The sequence below is a fragment of the Arachis ipaensis genome, chromosome B09 (genome assembly GCF_000816755.2).
Source record: "Arachis ipaensis cultivar K30076 chromosome B09, Araip1.1, whole genome shotgun sequence".
Taxonomy (NCBI): Eukaryota; Viridiplantae; Streptophyta; class Magnoliopsida; order Fabales; family Fabaceae; genus Arachis; species Arachis ipaensis.
In genome coordinates, this window is record NC_029793.2 from 87,852,194 (window position 1) to 87,870,645 (window position 18,452).

Consider the following 18,452-nt stretch of genomic DNA (forward strand, 5'->3'; position numbering starts at 1 on the left):
ATAAATTCATTGGTGAATTAACACGCACGCACGCGTGCGCGCACACACACATATGGTGAATTCTACCGTACCCTCTTTAAAATAAAGGATAAATTATCCCTTGTGATATATACAGTGATTATTGATAATTATCTTTCTATCAGAGTTTCAAGATCCACGTTATCTTCTCTTTCCTTTTTAATTGACGCTGTGTTTCTCTTGATACTTGATAACAAAGTCATTTTCATCATTCCACCAAATACACTTCTTCTTCTCCAATTTTAAAATTCTAATTCCTTTTAAATCGAATAACCATTTCCAATCAATTAAGTTAGGATTTTGAACTTGTTCTTACGTTTTTAATCTCCAATTTCAACGAGCACAACTATCAATTTTTTTCAGCTCTCTTCTTTTTAAGATTTTTTTTCGTATTAGAAGATATTACGTTCGGAGAAAAACAAGAGGGTATGGGTTTGTACGACAGATATGAATTTGCACCATAAATAAAATTCTTGTAGGTAATTAATGACATGAATAATAAAATAATTAATTAATATTTGAGGCGAATGTGAATATTAAAATACTTATTCTATTTTGTCTTATTGATATCTGAATAATAATTTAATATTTTTTATGACAATATAATAGTTTAATATGCTCCCACCAATGCATTAGTTTTTTTTTTTTTTTTAANAGTGGATGGAATATGTCTAAATAAAAGGTGCAACATTACAGGCTGACAATTAGGATAAATTTCATCATAATCATGAAAAATAAATAAATAATAATGTGTGTATTATTGCACATATACCCGGAATAATGCTTGGATGGGAAAGAAGTTTTGAAGCCAGGGAGTTGTGTGATAAGAGAGGATGGAGGGGCAGCTTCAATAGAGATCCAAGGAGCAAAAGCAATGCAAAGTGACGATAAAGCTACGCAAAGTACCAAGTTGTGTTGGTCTATCATCCTCATCATCATTCTCTCCTCTTAATTATACTTTTAATTTTGGCTCCTTTTTGGGTGAGACGATAAAATATAAACTATAGTTGATCGAGGATGGAGCAATGAAATGGGTTGATGAAGCTAGTTTTTAAGATGTGGAAGAACCTAATAAGATTTCATAGTTATTAAATAGTTGTAGTAGTCAAGCATCTGTTTATATATATATATAGCAGTCACTAGTCAAGCATTTAATTGATTAATACTAGTTGAAAAAGAGATCGATGAATAGAGGATTGAATATAATCAATAAGGACAAATTGCAAGATAAATTTTAAATTAGTTTTTCAAGTTTTAATCTGTCTCTTAAAATTTTAATTTATTCAAGTTATTCTTTGAACTTAACATCTGTTATTCACATTAATTTCTAACTCTATTTCTACCGCAAACACTACAAGAAAAATATACATTCAAGTACACTTGAGAAGTGTAGCTTAAAAAAAAAATGCCTTAGGCAAGGCTATGCTTTTCGGACCGCGGAGACGCTTTTAGTAGGGGATGCCTATTCCATCGTTGCCTATTCCATCGTTGTCTATTTTCAAAGGCTACGCTTTTAGCTTTGGGAATAGGGTGTACTTTTCAAGTGATGCTGTTCAAGATCAAAGGCTACACTTTTCAGCTTTCTATTTTTACCAGAATAGGCTACGCTTTTCAGTGCTGCTGCATCACCTGTAAAGCGTAGTCACATTGTATACCATGACTACCGTTTATAAGTGTAGCCTTAGGTTCCTCATTTTCTTTGTATACCATAGCTACTGTATATAAGTATAGCCTTAGGTCCCTCATTGTAATACATAATAATACTATGCAATATTCTTTAAATAATAAAAATTATCTTTAAACAAAATTTAGGCTGCCATAATAAATTAGCAGGCATAAGATCTTCTATTTGAGAATAATACAAATTATTTCTCTAAAAATAAATTACTTTAAACATAAGATTTTCTATTTGGAAATAATACAAATTAGCAGCCATCATTATTTTCTAGCTAGTAAGCAAACATCCTTTGTCACTTCAGGAGTCACTTTCTGATTACCTGAATCATCATATAAAACATGAATTATATGCTGACCCTTCCATTTTAATGTATATTGAGAGAATATTTCTTGCAACAATTAAGATCATACCATCCCGATCACCACACATCCAAGATGAGAATTGAATAAGAGGAGCATTGTAAGGTACACGCTCATTTATCCCTATGTTCTTCAAAGCTGTATTGAGCCGACGTAGAAATTTTGGCATTCCCATCCAATATTTGGGAATAATACAAATTAGCAGCCATCATTCTAGCTAGTAAACAAACATTCCTTGTCACTTCAGGAGTCACTCTCTGATTACCCGCTCATTTATCCCTATGTTCTTCATTTATCGTGGAAGTAGCTCATTCCTGCTCTCATCTCATCTTGTGGTGTTGGAGGAGTTCTCCTGATTTCGTCCGTTTGAAATGCAGCTTGAATCTACACAAACAAAAGTTACATAAGAAGCTTATTGGAGATATAATTCTCTGCAGCACAACTTCAAACACAGATGATTAATAAAAATGCTTCACCATGTAAGAAAATGAATCTTGGAATTACTTTAGTTGTCTTTGTTTCTTTTTTTAATTGTTCAATTGTAATAAGTTCCACTATAAGTGTTGAGCTCTTTCTTTCTTTCAAAAAGAAAAAATCTTGGAATTATAAAGAATGAAGCACTTGATACCATTGTCTATATTCTTGATTGAATAAATATATTTAGAGTATATTTTTAGTATTTTAAGTACACAAATTAAGAAAGAAAAAGAAATCACCAAATTTACTTTCTAGTTTGCATTGCTGAAATGTACTTGTCCTGTTTTGGTGGAAAAGATCAGATAGCATATGAATTATCAATTTACATTAAGTGAAAAAATTGTAATTTCACATCTAAAGGTGCAATTGATTATAGGTAGTTTAGAACTCCAACATTCTATCTAACAAGAACCGAAATAAGAGAAAGATTCGAATGATTTCATCACTTACCTTCGGCTGCAAAGCCTCATCAAGCTCCTGCTTATCATCAAGAGTGATGTCTTTGGCGTACAATTGAGATAAACAATTCCGGATCCTGAAGAAAGCATTAAAAGTGGTTACATTGGTTTAAAGGAGAACTTGGCTATGGCTTCAGAACAACAAGCACCACAAAGATCTGAAACTATTTGTGCTGCCCGAACTTAAAATTTTAGGAACATGAAGCTCAAATTAAAACACATGGAATTAGTTAACAGATAGAGTGAAGAGGAGGTACCTGTCACAGATTTGAACCTGTTCCATCATGGACACCGTTCTTTGCTGATCAGCTTCTGGAAGTGATTCCAAACCAGCTAACATGCTCTTATCCATGATTCAACCAGGGATTTTGGAGAAGAAACTCAAACCCCAGAAACAAAATTGAAACTAGTTAACTAATAATAAAAGAGAATGAAACTAAAGACCAAAAAAAAAAAAATAGAAGGCAAACAAAACTTAACCAAAGATGAAGCAGAAATTTGTTCAGAAGATGAAGCTAAAGACCTTGTAGTTCTTTTGGAAATTTGTGCAGCTTCCTCTGAATTCATGTTTCCTCTGATAAAATCAACAATGAAATCATCAATTTGGAATCAAAATTTTGAAAAAACAAATTGTAATGGATTCCATGTACTATTAGGAGTGATAATCAATAAACAACAATCCATTGTACTGGACTTCACATAACACAACCTGAAAGAACTTACCACTAACTCTAATGGATATATTAATCAGATTTATGAAAGCTTCGTCATCATCATACGGTGAAATTAAACTTGAGTGATATCAAAGCCTCAGTTCAATAAATGGTTTTCAAAATTCACAAACTACAATGCAAAATTTATTAATTTTCGTTGGTTTGAAAGAAAAAATATGTCATAAATCAAAGAATCAAAGTGCATAAGAAGTTCAATGACCGAGCAACATGTCCTAATCACACCAAGAGCCAAATGAATCATAACAAATAGTACAATAATTTACCGGAAAAGAATCAAGGATTGACATGAATGCCGAATTTTTTCTAACCGAACGTTCAATTCGACCATCACTTTCAGCAGCTTGCTTCAAGTTACCTACATATTTGTTCAGCCTATCCTGCAAGTTCTTTGTCAAAGTACTTGATTATAGATATGTTGATGGTTTGCAAAGCAAGAGTTAATAATCGGTTTTCTTTGTTCACCAAAATTAAGAACACTGACTAGACAAGAAAATGTTGTTATCAAAATTGGGCACTTTTTGGGTGCTCAAAATATTATTATCTCTGTGCTACCATAAGCTATCCACATTAAATCTACATTCTAAGGGTACCAGGCGTTGATAAATCAAGCAAGTTGTCATAAAAAGCAGTTACAAAGAAAGTATTTCTCAACTAGAACAAGAATTCTTTCATCACTTCCAGAGAAAAGACTTAAGCAAACTCTAATATTGTACAGTGGCTACACTATGTAATCAGATTTCTGATTAGTGGGTTGACTATCTATTTACAATAGCAAAGAAATAAATTTTTTAAGATTAAAAAGCAATTAATCTAGACCACTCGCAAGTTAAACGAATCACCATAACATGTTCATGCTAGGTATTAGATATGCGAGCTGACATAAAATCAAGCTACATCATCTTCCTACACTTCAGTTATTATCATGTTCATAATAATTATATTTATCCACACACCAAGTAACCCTTACTTGGAAAAATGGCTATAGAAGAGTGGACAAAACAAAAGAAATGTGGTGATCAAATGAACAAGTGGAAAAATGATGATTTGTTTGTCTACGAGTTCAGCAATCTTCTCAAGTAAATCTTCTTTGTTTGTTTAGTAAAGAATCTAACTCCATCATAATTTTCTAATAAGCTTTTGCATAAAATAAATCAAGAATTTTTATCAGTTATCTCAAAGTTAGACTGTCAAATGGCTAAAGTTTGTGAGATTGCACATGTAGGGATTAAACATACATAAGTACCATATAAGTAACATATAACTAATATATATAATAAACAAAATAGAAGAAACAATTTTTGTTATTATTTTTAGACCTTTGTTAAATAAAATGAAAATAGAAAAATTAGTTGCAATGTTGCAGAGTAGTCACAGTTAGCCTACATTGGTACAAGCTGATAATATTCTCGTCTCCATTAGAATCAGTTTCGAAATGCCCTTAGCTTTATAATCTTACAACAACGCATATTAACAAAAATGTAATCAAAACAGGTTGCAATTTGGCTTAGGTGCAGGAATTACATTTAAAGCACGGAGGCACACAGAGCAACATTCATTTTTTCTTTTTGGTTCAGTCACTATGCATTCAGTAATAGGAATGAAAAAGATGAAGATGAATGAACGAATGGATGCATTTAGCAGAAGCTACACTTACTAATAGTTTCTCCTCTTTTCCGATTAAATGACACCGAGAGAAAATGAAAGCCTATTGCTCGTTGTTGATCCTGCAGGAAAATGCGATTCAGGTGGAACGTTCTGAAGCTAAAATTCCCAATTCTTAGTGGCATATCCAGTAACTAAAACCCCCCAAATAAAAAACCTAAATCAGAATTCCAAACCTCTCAAATTCCACAGAACCAACTAAAAATCGATACATACCACTGTTCTAAAGCTAAAACCCCCTAATTCTTAGTGGCATATCCAGTAGCTAAAAACCCCAAATAAAAACCCCTAAATTGAAACCCTAAACTTCTAAAATTTCACAGAACCAACTGAAATACATACCACTAACCATTGTTGTTCATCATCATCAGCACAGCCACACACACTTTCTTCTACACTAAAAAGAGAGCGAGTGAGAGAATGACGGTGAAGAGAGGATAGAGAGCGAGTAAGGAACATACTACATACTGCGTAAAAGTAAAACACTTTCCCATATTGATAATTAAACATTAGCTAGCAACCTTACAAAATAATAAGGAATTAAGCAAACTTACAGAATCCAGAAAATAAACATTACAAACTTAACTACAATAACATCAACAAATAATGAACAATAATGTCTTGAGAGTTATAAAACAATGAAGAAGTTTACCAATGTGATGCTCAATAGAACTGGAAAATCACCGGAAGCAAAATTATACCCAGAATATGCTCCTCCATTTATGGCAACTTGACTTAGAAAATGAGCAGCAGTTACTCCTTTTACAGCAACACTGGTGCAACAACACATGCATTTTCACAAACACTGAGAGCAACAATAAAACTATGAAGAAGTACCATTCTAATTTCCAAATCCCTAGTATTCAGCTTCGACAATTAATAAAAAAAAACACATACAACAACAACTACCACCACCATAAAATTCTAATTTCACTAAGAAACCCTAAGATACATCAAAATTGACATAAAGAACAGGGCCGAAGGAAACTCACCTAGGACCGATGGTGAAGAAAGCTGACTGATGAGCGGATAATTTATACCCTTTTTGGCATTATTTTTACATAGTTTTTAGTATGTTTTAATTACTTTTTATTATATTTTTATTAGTTTTTATTCAAAAATCACATTTCTAGACTTTAATATGAGTTTGTGTATTTTTCTGTAATTTCAGGTATTTTCTGGCTGAAATTGAGGGACCTGAGCAAAAATCTGATTCAGAGGCTGAAAAAGGACTGCAAATGCTGTTGGATTCTGACCTCCCTACATTCGAAGTGGATTTTCTGGAGATATAGAAGCCCAATTGACGCGCTCTCAATTGCGTTGGAAAGTAGACATCCTAGGCTTTCCAGCAATATGTAATAGTCCATACTTTGCCCGAGATTTTATGGCCCAAACTGGCGTTCAAAGTCAGCCTAAAACATCTTGGCGTAAAACGCCCAAACTGGCACCAGAATTGGAGTTAAACGCCCAAACTGGCACCAAAGCTAGCGTTTAACTCCAGGAACAGCCTATGAACGAAAAAGCTTTAATGCTCAGTCCAAGCACACACCAAGTGGACCCCGAAAGTGGATCTCTGTATTTAGTTACTCATTTTCTGTAACCCTAGGCTACTAGTTTTAGTATAAAAACTACTTTTAGAGATTTACTTTTTGTCTTTTGTTAAGATTAGACCGTTGTACATGTATGGAGGCTGGCCTCACGTCCATGCCTAGACCTTTCACTTATATATTTTCTACAGTGGAGTTTCTACACCCCATAGATTAAGGTGTGGAGCTCTGCTGTTCTTCATGAATTAATGCAATTACTACTGTTTTCTATTCAATTCACACCTACTTCTTCTCCAAGATATACTCTCGTACTTAATTCAGTAAAGTCAGAATGAAGGGGTGACCCGTGACAATCACCCAATCTTCGTTACTCGCTTAGCCAGGGTCACGTGCCTGACAACCACAAAGCAATCTACATGATGTTCAACGTAGTCATTGGACGACAGCTGGAGTATATTCTCTTGGGTTTCTAATATAAGAGTAGAACCTTCGTGGTATAGGCTAGAATTATTGGCAGCCATTCCTGGGATCCGGAAAGTCTAAACCTTGTCTGTGGTATTCCGAGTAGGATCCAGTATCCGAAAAGTCTAAACCTTGTCTGTGGTATTCCGAGTAGGATCTGGGAAGGAATGACTGTGACGAGCTTCAAATCTGCGAATGTGGGGGCACAAGTGACAGTGTGCAAAAGGACAATGGTCCTATTCCGACGCTAGCGGAAATCGATAGATGATTAGCCCTGCGGTGACAGCACAGATGGATTTGTTTTCATCCGAGAGGATCATACAGCTTGCCATGGAAGGAGGTAACGCATGGTTGGAAGAAGGCAATAGGAAAGCAGAGGTTCAGAAGCAACAAAGCATCTCCAAACGCTTAACTGAAATTCCCACCAATGAATTATATAAGTATTTCTATCTTATTTTATATTTTATTTATATTTTAATTATCAAAACCTCATAACCATTTGAATCCGCCTGACTAAGATTTACAAGGATGACCATAGCTTGCTTCAAGCAGACAATCTCCGTGGGATCGACCCTTACTCACGTAAGGTTTATTACTTGGACGACCCAGTGCACTTGCTGGTTAGTTGTGCGAAGTTGTGAAAAAGAGTTAAGATTACAGTTGTTCGTACCAAGTTGTTGGTGCCATTGAGATCACAATTTCGTGCACCATGTTTTTGGCGCCGTTGCCGGGGATTGTTCGAGTTTGGACAGCTGACGGTTCATCTTGTTGCTCAGATAAGGTAATTTTATTTTATTTTTAAGCTTTTTATTTTAGAAAAATTCAAAAAAAAAATAATAAATAAAATAAATAAATTATTCTATGACTTCAGAATTTTTAAGAATGAATTCTAGAGTTTCAGATGATGCTTTTATCATCACAGGAGCTAGTTGATTCCCATCAATTTGGCTGTTGTATGTAATGTCCTGCTGAAGCTTGGATAGCCATGTCTAATCTTTTTAGACTGAAACTTTTGACTAACATTGCATGATTCCTGGAATTCCTATTAAAAATTTTGAATTTATTTATTTTCTCTTTTTCCAATTAATTTTTGAAAAATTACAAAAAAAAATTTATAAAATCATAAAAACCAAAAATATTTTATGTTTTTTGTTTGAGTCTAGTGTCAAATTTTAAATTTGGTGTCAATTGCATTTTTCTTATTTTCGAAAATTCATGCATGGTGTTCTTCATTGATCTTCAAGTTATTCTTGTTTGATCTTTAAATTTTCTTGTTTTGTGTCTTTTCTTGTTTTTCATATGCATTCTTGAATTATTAGTGTCTAAAGAATAAAAAGTTTTAACTTTGGTGTCTTGCATATTTTTCTTTTCTTAAAATTTTTTCAAAAATATGTTCTTGATGTTCATCATGATCTTCAAAGTGTTCTTGGTGTTCATCTTGACATTCAAAGTGTTCTTGCATGCATTATTAGTTTTGATCTTAATTTCTTGTGTTTTGTGTCATTTTTATGTTTTTCTCTTTTCTCATTAAAAATTCAAAAATAAAAAATATATCTTTCCCTTATTCTTCTCATAAATTTCGAAAATTTGAATTGATCTAGTCATAAAGTTTTAAAATTTAATTGTTTCTTATTAGTCAAGTCAAAATTTTCAATTTAAAAATCCTATCTTTTCAAAACTTTTTCAAAAATAAAATCTTTTTCAATTTCCTTCTTAATATTTTCGAAAAATTTTAAAATTTGATTTTCAAAATCTTTTTCTTATTTTTATTTCATATTTTCGAAATTATTACTAACATTTAATATTTTAATTCAAAAATTTTCAAGTTGTTACTTGCTTATTAAGAAAGGATCAATCTTTAAATTCTAAAATCGTATCTTTTAGTTTCTTGTTAGTCAAGTAATCAACTTTAATTTTAAAAATCAAATCTTTTTAATTTCCTTTTCAAATCTTTTTCAAAATAAATTTCAATAATATATTTTTCAAAATCAATTTCAAAATCTTTTCTAACTTGTTATCTTTTCAAAATTGATTTTCAAATCTTTTTCAATTAACTACTTGACTTTTTGTTTGATTTTAAAAGTTTTCTATTTCAATCATATCTTTTTCAAAACCACCTAACTACTTTTCTCTCTCCAATTTTCGAAAATCACCAACCACTTTTTCAAAAATCTTTTTAATTAATTAATTTATTTAGTTTTCAAAGTTTATTTTATTTCTTCTCTTAATTTTCGAATACTAACCAATAATTAAAATAAAAAATATTTTCTTTTTATTTTAATTTAAAATTCGAATTCTCTCTCTCATCTCTTTCTATTTATTTATTTATTTACTAACATTTCTCTTCTTCTTATAATTCGAACCCTCTCTCCCTCTATGTGTTCGAATTCTTCATCTTCTCTCTTCTTCATTCTACTCTTCTATTCTTCTACTCACACAAAGGAATCTCTATACTGTGACATAGAGGATTCCTATTCTTTTCTGTTCTATTCTTTTTCATATGAGCAGGAGCAAGGATAAGAATATTCTTGTTGAAGCTGATCCGGAACCTGAAAGGACTCTAAAGAGGAAGCTAAGAGAAGCTAAGGCATAACACTCTGGAGAGGACCTGACAAAATTTTTCGAAAAAAAAGAAGAGATGGCCGATCCTAACAACAATGGTGGAGATGCAAGGAAGATGCTTGGTGACTTTATTGCACCCTCTTCTGACTTCTGTGGAAGGAGCATCTCAATTCCTGCAATTGGAGCAAACAACTTTGAGCTTAAGCCTCAATTAGTTTCTCTGATGCAGCAGAATTGCAAGTTTCATGGACTTCCATTGGAAGATCCTCATCAGTTTTTAGCTGAATTCTTGCAACTCTGTGACACTATTAAGACCAATGGGGTTAATCCTGAGGTCTACAGACTTATGCTTTTTCCTTTTGCTGTAAGAGACAGAGCTATGACATGGTTGGACTCACAACCTAAAGATAGCCTGAACTCTTGGGAAAAGTTAGTCAATACTTTCTTGGCCAAATTCTTTCCACCTCAAAAATTGAGCAAGCTTAGAGTGAAAGTCTAAACCTTCAGACAGAAGGAAGGTGAATCCTCTATGAAGCTTGGAAAAGATACAAGCAATTGATCAGAAGGTGTCCTTCTGACATGTTTTCAGAATGGAGCATCATATGTATATTCTATGATGGTCTGTCTGAATTGTCCAAGATGTCATTGGACCACTTTGCTGGAGGATCTCTTCATCTGAAGAAGACGCCTGCAGAAGCCCAGGAACTCATTGAAATGGTTGCAAATAACCAGTTCATGTACACTTCTGAAAGGAATCCTGTGAATAATAGGATAACTCAGAAGAAAGGAGTTCTTGAGATTGACACTCTGAATGCCATATTGGCTCAGAACAAAATATTGACTCAGCAAGTCAATATGATTTCTCAGAGTCTGTCTGGAATGCAAGCTGCATCAGGCAGTACTAAGGAAGCTTCCTCTGAAGAAGAAGCCTATGACCTTGAGAATCCTGCAATGGAAGAGGTGAATTATATGGGAAAATCCTATGAAAACACCTATAATCCTTCATGAAGAAATCATCCTAATCTCTCATGGTAGGATCAACAGAAGCCTAATCAAGGCTTCAATAATAATAATAATGGTGGAAGAAACAGGTTTGGCAATAGCAAATCTTTTCCATCATCTTCTCAGCAACAGACAGAGAATTCTAAGCAGAGCCACTTTGACTTAGCAACTGTAGTCTCTGATCTATCTAAGACCACTCTCAGCTTCATAACTGAAGCAAGGTCCTCCATTAGAAATTTGGAGGCACAAGTGGGTCAGCTGAGTAAAAGAGTTACTGAACTCCCTCTTAGTATTCTCCCAAGCAGTATAGAAGAGAATCCAAAAAGAGAGTGCAAGGCCATAAATATAACCAACATGGCCGAACCCAATGAGGAAGAAAAGGCAGTGATTTCCAGTGAGGAAGACCTCAATGGACATCTACTGGACTCTAAAGAGTTCCCTATTGAGGAACCAAAGGAATCTGAGGCTCATACAGAGACCATAGAGATTCTACTGAACTTACTGTTGCCATTCATGAGCTCTGATGACTATTCTTCCTCTGAAGAGGATGAAGATATTATTGAAGAACAAGTTGCTCAATATCTAGGAGCAATCATGAAGCTGAATGCTAAGTTATTTGGTAATGAGACTTGGGAGGATGAACCTCCATTGCTCATCAAAGAACTAAATGATCTGGTTCAATTGAAATTATCTCAGAAGAAACAGGATCCTGAAAAGTTCTTAATACCTTGTACCATAGGCACCATGACCTTTAAGAAGGCTCTGTGTGACCTTGGGTCAAGTATAAACCTCATGCCTCTGTCTGTAATGGAAAAACTAGGGATCTTTGAGGTGCAAGCTGCAAGAATCTCACTAGAGATGGCAGACAATTCAAGGAAACAAGCTTATGGACTTGTAGAGGATGTCTTAGTGAAGGTTGAAGGCTATTACATCCCTGCTGACTTCATAATCCTAGACACTGGGAAGGATGAAGATGAATCCATCATCCTTGGAAGACCTTTCCTAGCCACAGCAAGAGCTGTGATTGATGTGGACAGAGGAGAGTTAGTCTTTTAAGTGAATGAAGACTACCTTGTGTTTAAGGCTCAAGGATCTTCTTCTGTAACAATGGAGAGGAAGCATGAAAAGCTTCTCTCAATACAGAGTCAAACAGAGCCCCCACACTCAACTTCTACGTTTGGTGTTGGGAGGCCAACATCAAGCTCTGAGTCTCTGTGAAGCTCTCTAAGAGCTCACTGTCAAGCTATTGACATTAAAGAAGCGCTTGTTGGGAGGCAACCCAATGATATTTAATTATATTTATTTATTTTCCATTGTTATTTTATGTTTCTTTAGGTTGATGATCATGTGAAGTCACAAAAACAACTGAAAAATCAAAAACAGAATGAAAAACAGCACACCCTGGAGGACAGGCTTACTGGCGTTTAAACGCCAGTAAGGATAGCAGAATGGGCGTTTAACGCCCAGCCTGGCAGCATTCTGGGTGTTAAACGCCAGAATGGGCAGCACTCTGGGCGTTTAATGCCAGAAAGGGCTGTCTGGCACAGGCTGGCGTTAAACACCAGAAATGGGCATCTGGTTGGCATTTAACGCCAGAAATGGGCAGCAGAGTGGCGTTTAAGGCCAGGAAAGGTAGCAGAGCTGGCGTTTAACACCTGATTTGGCACAGAATGGGCGTTTGAATGCCATATTAGTGCAGGGACTCAAATTCCTTGACACCTCAGGATCTGTGGACCCCACAGGATCTCCATCTACCCTACTTCATCTTCTCTCTCCTTCACACCTTTCCATAACACTCTTCCCCATATACCCTTGACCAATCACCTCAATACCTCTTCCCCAAACACTATTCACCTATCAAATCTTACCCTCTTCTCCAAACTCTCTTCACCACTCACATCCATCCATCATAAAACCCCACCTACCTCACCATTTAAATTCAAACCATTTCCCTCATAAACCCTCCCCTTCATGACCGAAAACCCCCTCTCTTACCCTATAAATACCCCTCCTTACCACCTTCAATTTTACACAACATACACACTACAACCCACCTTGGCCGAACCTACACCAACCCTCCATCTCCTTCATTTCTTCTTCTTCTACTCTTTTCTTTCTTCTTTTGCTCGAGGATGAGCAAACCTTCTAAGTTTGGTATAGGAAAAGCTAAGCTTTTTGTTTTTCCATAACCATTAATGGCACCTAAGGCTGGAGAAACCTCTAGAAAGAGGAAAGGGAAGACAATTGCTTCCACCTCCGAGTCATGAGAGATGGAGAGATTCATATCAAAGGTCCATCAAGACCACTTCTATGAAATTGTGGCCAAGAAAAAGGTGATCTCTGAGGTCCCCTTTAAGCTCAAAAAGAGTGAATATCCGAAGATCCGAAGAAGAGGTTGGGAAATCCTCACCAACCTCATTCAACAAGTCGAGATCTTAATGGTTCAAGAGTCCTATGCCAATGAATGAATCACTAAGAACCATGACCAAAGTGTGAACCCGAACCCAAAGAATTAGCTCACAATGGTTCGGGGAAAATACTTGGATTTTAGTCCGGAAAATGTGAGGTTGGCATTTAACTTGCCAATGATGCAAGGAGATCCTCACCCTTTCACTAGAAGGGTCAACTTTGATCAAAGGTTCGACCAAGTCCTTAGAGACATTTGTGTGGAAGGCGCTCAATGGAAGAGAGATTCAAGAGGCAAGCCAGTTCAACTAAGAATGCTTGACCTCAAATCTGTGGCTAGGGGATGGTTGGAGTTCATCCAACGCTCTATTATTCCTACTAGCAACCGGTCTAAAGTTACAATAGACCGGGCTATCATGATCCATAGTATCATGAATAGAGAGGAAGTAGAAGTTCATGAGATCATTTCCCTAGAACTCTACAAGGTGGCGGGCAAGCCTTCCACTTTGGCAAGGTTATCCTTCCCTCATCTCATTTGTCACCTATGTAATGCAGCTGGAGTTGTCATAGAGGAAGACACCCTCATTGAAGAGGATAAGCCCATCACTAAGAAAAGGATAGAGCAAACAAGAGAGCCCACTCATGGACCTCAACAAGAGCATGAGGAAATTTCTCATCATAAAATCTCTGAGATGCCTCAAGGGATGCACTTTCCTCCACAAAACTATTGGGAGAAAATCAACACCTCCCTAGGAGAATTAAGTTCCAAAATGGGACAACTAAGGGTGGAACACCAATAGCATTCCATCCTCCTCCATGAAATTAGAAAAGACCAAAGAGCCATGAGGGAGGAGCAACAAAGGCAAGGAAGAGACATTGAGGAGCTAAAGCACTCCATAAGATCTTCAAGAGGAAGAAATAGTCGCCATCACTAAGGTGGACCCGTTCTTTAATTTCCTTGTTCTTTATTTTCTGTTTTTTGTTCCTTATGCTTTATGTTTTATATATGTTTGTGTCTTTATTACATGATCATTAGTATCTAGTGTCTATGCCTTAAAGCTATGAATGTCCTATGAATCCATCACCTTTCTTAAATGAAAAATGTTTTTAATTGCAAAAGAACAAGAAGTACATGATTTCGAATTATATCTTGAAATTAGTTTAATTATTTTGATGTGGTGGCATGATGAGCGGATATTTTATACGCTTTTTGGAGTTAATTTCATATAGTTTTTAGTATGTTTTAGTTAGTTTTTAGTTTATTTTCATTAGTTTTTAGGAAAAATTCATATTTCTAGACTTTACTATGAGTTGTGTGTTTTTCTGTAATTTCAGGTATTTTTCTGGCTGAAATTGAAGGAGCTGAGCAAAAATCTGATTCAGGCTGAAAAAGGACTGCTGATGCTGTTGGATTCTGACCTCCCTGCACTCAAAGTGGATTTTCTGGAGCTACAGAACTCGAAATGGCGTGCTTCCAATTGCGTTGGAAAGTAGACATCCAGGGCTTTCCAGCAATATATAATAGTCCATACTTTGCTTAAGGGACGTGCGTGCGTGAACAAGAAGACAGAGAAAAGCAGAGATTCAGAAGACAAAGCATCTCCAAAACTCCAACATATTCTCCATTACTGCATAACAAGTAACCTTTAATCCATGCTCTCTTGTTTATTTGCAATTCAACTGATAAACATAATTGACTTCCTGACTAAGATTTACAAGATTACCATAGATTGCTTCAAACCAACAATCTCCGTGGGATTCGACCCTTACTCACGTGAGGTATTACTTGGACGACCCAGTGCACTTGCTGGTCAGTGGTACGAATTGTGAAAAGTGTGATTCACAATTTGTGCACCATGGCAATACTTTTTATTTTCTGAATGAATGCTTGAACAGTGCATATTTTTGAATTTGTTGTTTATGAATGTTAAAATTGTTGGCTCTTGAAAGAATAATGAAAAAGGAGAAATGTTATTGATAATCTGAAAAATCATAAAATTGATTCTTGAAGCAAGAAAAAGCAGTGAATAGAAAAAGCTTGTGAAAAAAAAAGAAAAAGCAAGCAGAAAAAGCCAAGAGCCCTTTAAACCAAAAGGCAAGGGTAAAATAAAAAGGATCTAAGGCTTTGAGCATTAATGAATAGGAGGGCCCAAAGGAATAAAATCCTGGCCTAAACGGCTAAACCAAGCTGTCCCTAACCATGTGCTTGTGGCGTGAAGGTGTCAAGTGAAAAGCTTGAGACTGAGCGGTTAAAGTCGTGGTCCAAAGCAAAAAAAGAGTATGCTTAAGGGCTTCGGACACCTCTAACTGGGGACTCTAGCAAAGCTGAGTCACAATCTGAAAAGGTTCACCCAGTTATGTTTTTGTGGTATTTATGTATCCGGTGGTAATACTGGAAAACAAAATGCTTAGGGTCACGGTGAAGACTCATAAAGTAGCTGTGTTCAAGAATCAACATACTGAACTAGGAGACTCAATAACACTATCTGAATTCTGAGTTCCTATAGATGCCAATCATTCTAAACTTCAAAGGATAAAGTGAGATGCCAAAACTGTTCAGAAGCAAAAAGGCTACAAGTCCCGCTCATCTAATTGAAGCTAATATTCATTGATAAGTTTGGAATTCATTGTATATTCTCTTCTTTTTAACCTATTTTGTTTTCAGTTGCTTGGGGACAAGCAACAATTTAAGTTTGGTGTTGTGATGAGCGGATAATTTATACCCTTTTTGGCATTGTTTTTACATAGTTTTTAGTATGTTTTAATTACTTTTTATTATAGTTTTATTAGTTTTTATTCAAAAATCACATTTCTGGACTTTACTTTGAGTTTATGTGTTTTTCTGTAATTTCAGGTATTTTCTGGCTGAAATTGAGGGACCTGAGCAAAAATCTGATTCAGAGGCTGAAAAAGGACTGCAGATGCTGTTGGATTCTGACCTCCCTGCATTCGAAGTGGATTTTCTGGAGCTACAGAAACCCAATTGGTGCGCTCTCAATTGCGTTGGAAAGTAGACATCCTGAGCTTTCTAGAAATATATAATAGTCCATACTTTGTCCGAGATTTGATGGCCCAAACTGGCGTTCAAAGTCAGCCTAAAACATCTTGGCGTAAAACGCCCAAACTGGCACCAGAATTGGAGTTAAACGCCCAAATTGGCACCAAAGCTGGCGTTTAACTCCAGGAACAGCCTATGCACGAAAAAGCTTTAATGCTCAGCCCAAGCACACACCAAGTGGACCCCGAAAGTGGATCTCTGTATTTAGTTACTCATTTTCTGTAACCCTAGGCTACTAGTTTTAGTATAAAAACTACTTTTAGAGATTTACTTTTTGTCTTTTGTTAAGCTTAGACCGTTGTACACGTATGGAGGCTGGCCTCACGGCCATGCCTAGACCTTTCACTTATGTATTTTCTACGGTGGAGTTTCTACACCCCATAGATTAAGGTGTGGAGCTCTGCTGTTCTTCATGAATTAATGTAATTACTACTGTTTTCTATTCAATTCACGCCTACTTCTTCTCCAAGATATACTCTCGTACTTAATTCAGTTAAGTCAGAATGAAGGGGTGACCCGTGACAATCACCCAATCTTCGTTACTCGTTTAGCCAAGGTCGCGTGCCTGACAACCACAAAGTGATCTACATGATGTTCAACGTAGTCATTGGACGACAGCTGGAGTATATTCTCTTGGGTTTCTAATCTAAGAGTAGAACCTTCGTGGTATAGCCTAGAATTATTGGCAGCCATTCCTGAAATCCAGAAAGTCTAAACCTTGTCTGTGGTATTCCGAGTAGGATCCAGGATCCGAAAAGTCTAAACCTTGTCTGTGGTATTTTGAGTAGGATCTGGGAAGGAATGACTGTGACGAACTTCAATCCTGCGAATGTGGGGGCACAAGTGACAGTGTGCAAAAGGACAATGGTCCTATTCCGATGCTAGCGGGAACCGACAGATGATTAGCCATGCGGTGACAGCGCAGATGGATTTGTTTTCATCTGAGAGGATCATACAGCTTGCCCTGGAAGGAGGTAATGCATGGTTGGAAGAAGGCAATAGGAAAGCAGAGGTTCAGAAGCAACAAAGCATCTCCAGACGCTTATCTGAGATTCCCACCAATGAATTACATAAGTATTTCTTTGTTATTTTATATTTTATTTATATTTTAATTATCAAAACCTCATAACCATTTGAATCCTCCTGACTGAGATTTACAAGGATGACCATAGCTTGCTTCAAGCCGACAATCTCCATGGGATCGACCCTTACTCACGTAAGGTTTATTACTTGGACGACCCAGTGCACTTTCTGTTTAGTTGTGCAAAGTTCTGGAAAAGAGTTGAGATTACAATTGTGCGTACTAAGTTGTTGGCGCCATTGAGATCACAATTTTGTGCACCACTGACCAACTAAACTACTGGCCGAAACAAGAAGACGAAGACCACCACCCGAGGTGAGTGCAGTGAGCGCAGTGAAGGCTGCGACTGAGTGCGAGATGGTGACGACACAAACCTCAATGATGAGCTTGAGTCTGAGATAGTGAGTGCGAGATCGAGAGAGAAGTGAGCTAGAGACCGGAGACGAGACGTGAGAGCGACGAGGCGAGGTGAGAGAGTGACGAGAGAACAGAAAAGAGAGTGACGAGAGAGAACAGAGAAGAGAGACAAAGGGGGTTCTTTAGATTAGGGATTGGGGGATACGACGTCGTTTCAGATTTGGTGAAAAGGTGAAAAAATTTTCAATAAGTGTTTGTATTTAGCCCTAGATACATTAGGAGAGGTTTTTGAAGCGCATCCAAAATATAATAAATAGGTTACTCTTTAATAGCGCACCCTTTGGTGAGAAAAGTGTACCCATAGATATCCAGATACGGGTACGCTTTATAAGTGATATTTAAAATATTTAAGGAGACACTTTTGAAGTGATGCCTCAATAGTGTTTCTTATTCTCTTATAAAAGGGCACCATGCAAAAAAACGTATGAATAGACTACGCTTTTTAAATGTAGTTTAAAAAAAGTGTGGTTAAATAGATGTTTTCCTTATAGTGAAAGACATTAAAGACATACTAAAATAGGTTGACAATAA

At 36.1% G+C, this 18,452-nt stretch overlaps 1 protein-coding gene and 1 long non-coding RNA gene across 2 annotated transcripts in view; both read right to left on the reverse strand.

The window, feature by feature from the left end:
* LOC107617390 (serine carboxypeptidase-like 20) overlaps positions 1 to 1,128 on the reverse strand; it is a gene marked incomplete in the record, with an annotated part of 22,026 nt that extends 20,898 nt beyond the window's left edge. The window contains 1 exon segment of the mRNA XM_016319146.2: positions 791 to 1,128. Coding sequence (XP_016174632.1) covers positions 791 to 957 — 167 coding nt within the window.
* LOC110266343 lies at positions 1,824 to 2,541 on the reverse strand. Its single transcript, XR_002353602.1, has 2 exons — positions 2,107 to 2,541; positions 1,824 to 2,015 (listed from the first exon to the last, which is right to left on the reverse strand). It is a non-coding gene; the product is annotated as an uncharacterized LOC110266343 (long non-coding RNA).